The sequence below is a fragment of the Lampetra fluviatilis genome, chromosome 12 (assembly GCF_964198595.1).
Source record: "Lampetra fluviatilis chromosome 12, kcLamFluv1.1, whole genome shotgun sequence".
In the NCBI taxonomy this organism is placed as follows: domain Eukaryota; kingdom Metazoa; phylum Chordata; class Hyperoartia; order Petromyzontiformes; family Petromyzontidae; genus Lampetra; species Lampetra fluviatilis.
The window spans coordinates 11135245-11141434 of NC_136286.1; the positions used below are offsets into that span (position 1 = coordinate 11135245).

At 45.4% G+C, this 6190-nt stretch overlaps 1 protein-coding gene across 1 annotated transcript; it reads right to left on the bottom strand.

The window, feature by feature from the left end:
- Nucleotides 1-490: 490 nt before the first annotated feature.
- On the bottom strand, nucleotides 491-6153 carry TTC36 (tetratricopeptide repeat domain 36). The gene is made up of 3 exons (XM_078861638.1): nucleotides 5100-6153; nucleotides 3366-3554; nucleotides 491-2091 (listed from the first exon to the last, which is right to left on the bottom strand). The coding sequence occupies exons 1-3, from the start codon at nucleotides 5206-5208 to the stop codon at nucleotides 1811-1813; spliced, it is 579 nt and encodes a 192-aa protein (XP_078717764.1). The 5' UTR covers nucleotides 5209-6153; the 3' UTR covers nucleotides 491-1810.
- Nucleotides 6154-6190: the final 37 nt, after the last annotated feature.

A 6190-nucleotide genomic window follows, 5' to 3' on the forward strand; every position in this document is an offset into this window, starting at 1 on the left:
ATGCCATATCAAAACAAGTCCAGTTTTGTTAACAACACCCACTCTGGTTTCTTCCCACATGACGCTCTTTAAAGGTAATGGCCAAACATCGCAATACTGGACTCTTGAAAATGAGTCTTGAGACTCGATGAGGTTTTTCCTGGTTACATTGAGGTTATAAGGCACATATCCACACAGACACTGTACATTCAACATATTGGAATATCAGTCAATTAAGGATGCCTTTAGTTAAAGAGGATTCCACGTCGAATGTGTTGGATTTAAAGACAGTATGCATAACAATATTATAAGACATCCCCAATAATACCTTTACATCGGCCTTTAAATATTATTTTTCAAACTCCACGACCTTAATGATCGCACACTTTGTCTTGTCGATGTGTGTTTTTCATCATTTACAGATTTGAAGTAACAATAGCGCTTACAAAATGAAGCACACGAACAAACGTTTATTGGGCGAGAAAAAAAAACTGATACAGGTGTGAAGTAATGTACCACCACGTTTATTATTTCAGATTTTAGCTTTAAGTTCAACTGGGTCACAGAGTTATCTTACAAGCGATCACCATTGGCCCACTCGGGTATTCGTACAGTACAGCTCAAGAGGTCGGCAACCAAAATATCGAGAAGAGAATTTTTTTTTCGAATTCGGTCCAAAAAATTTACCCGTAAAAACAAAGTTTTTCACTATAAATCCTTTATATGCGTGGCATCGGTTTCATTTTATTATTCATTTCTGTTTTCTTGAGTAAGCAAGCAAGCAAGTGAAGTTAATATAAAGGATTTAAAAATGAAAGATCACCTCTTGACATGCCCCGTATATTCCCGAGGGCACTAGCGTTGACCCGTTTTACAACTTTCAAGAACCTGGCGGCTTCAATTTAACTGCTCTATAAATAGTCTCCACTGTACAGCGTGGGGGCAGGGATTTCATGCCATGTGGTTAGTCAACATTTGCATCATCAGGAAACGGGCGGCTACAGTCCTCTGGCATGAGATGGCTGCCACCTATGGGTCAGATGATTGTCTGCCACAATTAAGCAATTGGTAATTAAATGTTTAAATTTTTTTCCCTAAACAGTGTAAAATTTTGGATAAAAATTTTCATGAAAATTAATTGTCAAGCACAACGAGTCTGTATGCAAAATGTCAGCTCGATTGGATCACGGGAAGTGGGTTAAAAAACGACCGAAAGATTTGCACGGTCCTAAGCAAGCAAGCAAGCACGCAAGCACGCAAGCAAGCAAGCAAGTGAACTTAATATAAAGGATAAAAAAAACCCTCAACATTTCAAGAGCCGGAATGCAGGTGGTGAATAACGTCACAAACGCAGTCCTTACATAAAAGAGCCTCATGTGACTCCGGAGCACGTAGGTTGCCGAGTCCTTATAGCCAATACAAAGCGCGCCACCTCCTGGAATTGTTTTGAAATAGTACGTTTAATAACAAGGTGCATGATAATTTAACTTTTTTTTAAGTGGAAAGCCATGGGAAAACAATAAATAGGCAGCTTAAAGTTGTGTTCGATTCAGCAACTGCTTTTAAAGTAAAACATTGCGAGCATTAATTTTACTGTCAATCAATTTCCAAGTTGGATCACATTACTACACCGCTTTGGAATTAAACTAGTTTCAAACTGAACAAATTTGGTATTTAAACGAGAGCGTCTGCACATATTTAGTTTGGAATTTTCAACGATTGTAAATCCTAATAATGATCAATATCCTTCACATGGTCAGGGTAGGGAGTCCTCCAATCCCATGTGAGTAGGTATTATTGGTGGCCGGTTGCTTCGCTTAATACGATTTTTTTAATGGTCGTTGGGCGCATCCAGGTTTGGCTCGGGGTTCCTCATCTGGCCGATGACCTGTGCCAGCATGCGGTTGCAGAGTGCGGCGTAAGGGTTGAGCTGCACCAGCTGCTGCCGCGCAAAGGCGCTGCCGAGCGCCGAGGCGAGCTGGAAGTCTTGGACGGCCTCGTCATTGCGGTCCTGCAGCCTGCGGATGAGGCCTCGCTGCACCAGAGCCTGACACGCCGAGTGGCCCGTTCCGGTGCCCAGAGAGATGGTCTTGTCCAGGTCCGCCAGTGCTCCTGAGCCCGACCAAAAATCATTCAGCATTCAGTTTTGCTGCGTACGTTTCCAGCGTGCTGGAGTGAGAAATTAATACACTCGCAAGATATTAAAAAATACAATCAAGTTACAATTTGGACTTGTACGGCATCTAACTTTGGCCCCATCTCAAGACGCTGTAGGCAGTGAATTAAAACACTGGATTAAAGACATTAATTGTGATGCCTTCAACTAATGTGGCCAAAAATGCGGCTTGCAAGCAGCATGTGGCTCCTGCTTATTTCAAGCGCGGCGTGATGGAGACTCATCCCTGACAGTGTAGCCAGACGTCAGTTGCCCCGGGGTACTCCTGCAGCTTTATAAATTCACAACTTTGCAACCAACCAGCAGGAATGAATTGGCCGTATGACCACCCCATGTGACCAGCCCACGTGGCTCGCTCAGCGCATGTGTTGTGGCTCCCGGCTTGTGGATAGATTTGATTTATTTCAGCAGGTAGGACCCAATGAGCTGCTAGGCTTTATTTCATGGGTGTCCTGTGACAAGTATCGGTACATGCTTCGCATCATACAGGAATAGGGAACTGATCGAAAACGCAAAAAGACGCGATTACATTGTTTTACGAACAATTTTTTTTAGGAACAAATAATATAATTTAACAAAGCAAACAATCAGTATGCAGGAACCAAAAATCATCCACACAGACTCAGGCTCACGCTTCTCTGTCGGGTCGGAATCTTGACATGGAAAATTCTGCCACATACCAACACGCATGAGCAAATAAAGATCTCCAGAACAATGCGTTCCCATTGCTGGGAGTGGCGTCCGCACGCCTCTGACTCAGTAGTTTCGAGGCAAGCGTTGGTGGATTGCATAGATGTGAAAATCTATAACCTGTTGGGGTACGATGTGGCCACAAGGCGGCAGTACAGCAAATGGATTTGTTAACTCTGCTGCCGACCTTATCGCGTTATTCCCTTGCACGTGTGGATTGTCGCTAGGTAGTCTGGTTTTCACCCACACAAAAAACACTTCATAACATGGAATTGCCTAAATGTCTGCATGTAGGACCCTCCTGAAAAAAAGTCTAGATGTTCAGGTTATTCTGGCAAATTAATATGAAACAAACTATATTCTAATATAAATGGTACACCACAGTTGATGAACAGGTACGGGTGATCTCCAACTGTTCCAAATATGTGGCCAGCATGTAAGAGGACGCTAAATATATTCTGGGGGGGTGGCACTAGATATTCCTCCAGTTGGGCCCCCTTCCCCCCAGCAATGGCTGTACCTGCAGTGTCTCCCTGCAGACGCAGGGCCTGTGCTCGGTTGTTGTAGGCCGAGGGTCGCTGGGGTAGCAGCTCAATGGCCCTGTCGAAGAGGTGGACCGCTCGGTCGAGGTCTGCGTCCTCTGCACAAGCCACACCCTGCATCTCCAGCGCCTTGGCCTCCGCAAGCAGGGCCGGGTCAAAGCCGGAGTCTGAAGGAGGCAATTGCCAAGCACACGGTCGAATGGTGATTGGTTGGTGGTGGTTTTCATCCAGCAGTAGATTTGACCATTCACGAGTGAGATATGAATCCATTCAGCAGGGATGGAGTGGAGGATGAGGACCAGCAGCTGGGCAAGCAAATGACAACAGCAGTAACCAGCAACTCGCCGATCAGGTCATAATTGATATTGATTGAAAACTCATTTCTTTAGAACTGCGTTGAGTTTGTCGTCCTTCCCCCGCACCTCCGATTAGCACGGTTGGCTACGTACGGCGCGAAAGAAGTTGAACAACAAAACTACAGACGTTTTTGATAGAGTGCCCTATACGCCTTGCTCATCTGAGCGCTTTGCTTCATCTCAAACGTTTGAAAGGACCCACCCTAGTCGTGGCTGTACCAGAGTAGATGGCAACTGTAGGCATTTTACCAAGTAAGACCCACTGAGCCTTATAGCTCTTTTTTTTATCAGAAGCGACCTGGCTATCACAAATGATAGGTCAACTATTATCACGTGGAAATCTAAAGCAGCCAAATACTCTTAAACGCATGTTTCTAAAATGGGAAAGGAAAAACTGGAGGACCCGGAGCAAAAAAATACACGCGACCACAGGGAGAGAGAGGAGACACGACCTCCTGCATACCAGTTGAAGAAGTTAACATCTCGCCATACAAGCAGCTAAACCATTTTGGGTTGCAGGTAATTATTTACCAGCTTGTGTCCCTCCCCCCCCCCATTTGAAACCGAGGCTTTTTTTTACATTTCTCGCAAGACTACATTAAACTTTTACACACTTTCAGCAGCACTTTTTAAGTTGTGTATTGACAGGTAAAACCGAAAAAAAATTCACGTTGAGCAACAAAGACAAAGAACCCCCGTATACCCTTTAATAGATTGTTGGGGCAAGTGCTGTTAGCAAGTAGCACCGATGAAGGCCGGGTGGGTGGCCAGCACCACGCCCGGCTGGCCTTGGTCTCCCCAGTGGCGATGTTTACACATCGCACCAGGTACTCATTTGAGGCTGAGTCGACCTAGGGAGGAGGCGCAGGACGGGTTCAGATTCATGTTGTTTTCCTCGCACTTTCTGTTTACAGGTGGGCGTTGTCGCCACTTTGGAAGAGTTTAGCCAGAGATCAATAGATTACATTTTTGATCCGCGTTTTGGGCAACTGAGAAAATGGGCATTGACGTTCTTGCCGCAGCCGCCACGAGGGAACAATAGCCCTGGATTCAATTCGACGTCCCCAGCAATAATGAGAAGCCAGCTCCAGTGTGCCGGGAAGCCTGGGGCTGGCTGGCTGGCTGGCGAAACAACAGGAAAGTGCGAGGGATGATGTTGCCATTTGCTTTCTCAATACTTCGTTTCTCCACTTGGAACAAGCGGCAACACTGGTGAGGTTCAGATGAATAATCACCGGTGTCAGCCACGAGCGGGAATCGAACCCGGGTGGGCCAGGTTCGTAGCGCAGTGCGCTCACCGCTACACTACCGGCTCCCCACCACCGTAGAGCAACACACGCGCGCGCACGCCCTCACCTTCGTTATTTGTCACTTCGTGCGGGTTATCCAGGCCAGGTATGTCCCCAAAAGGTGTGTTGGGGTTGAAGATGGCTTGCAGGACTGCGCAGTCATTCTCAGTGGCCATTTGGTCTGCTTTGAGCACCGTCGTTCGTTCTACTCCGCGTTAAACTAAACACATAAATGGCCACGGGATGCCCTTCTCTCTCTCTCACTCACTCTCTCACAAACGAATGCAGAAATAAAAACCCTTTGGAGGGGGAGGCGGGTTCCTACTCGGGAGTTTCATTGGTCGACTTTTGCAGATACGCCCCGCGCAAGAAAAACAGGTTTTTCCAATGAAAACTCAAGTCTAAAGTTCACCGTCGAAATGCTTAAATTGCCGCAGTGTCCACATTGGATATTCTATACGGTTGATTATCGATTATCCGGCGTTCACGAGCCGATCTGGCGAAACCGCTCCAAAGGCTGTAACCAGTCCGGCGATCGGCACCGCGTGCGTGGCAAAACAAAGTCGCTACGTTTGATTCCAGTGTCAAATATCAAATACACTACATTATACACTACATACAACTTGATGAAAATACTCTACCATATACCTCACCCCATGCATAATCTCCGAGATAAGAGTGGTAAGTACGGTAGTCAAAGTTACTTTTTAAAGTAGGATATTTGTTTGTCTACGTGTCTGTTAAGTTATGCCAATGTCTGATTGAAAACAAATTTTAAAAACACCACCAAGTGTTTTACAAGAACGTGCAAAAATAAGCTATTTTAAATAAGCGATTATCAGGCGTTTTTCTAAAATCTGGCACCCCCTCCAAAATAATCGATGCTGTTGTTTGCGATCAAGAACAGAACATCCCGATTTACACATATGGAGGCATCATTATCACACGGCGATTCGCTCAGCTACCCCCTGACGCAATTATCTGCGCTCAATCCACCACAGCGTCAAAGTTTACTCGCTTGCGCTCCATCAATATCAACCCATGTACGAAGGTAAATAAAATATTTATATTGTGCCCCATTGGATTAAAGAACAGCGTCAGAAAACATCGTGTCAACAGTTCAAAGAGTTTTTTTATTGTCAAAACTTGTTTATACAA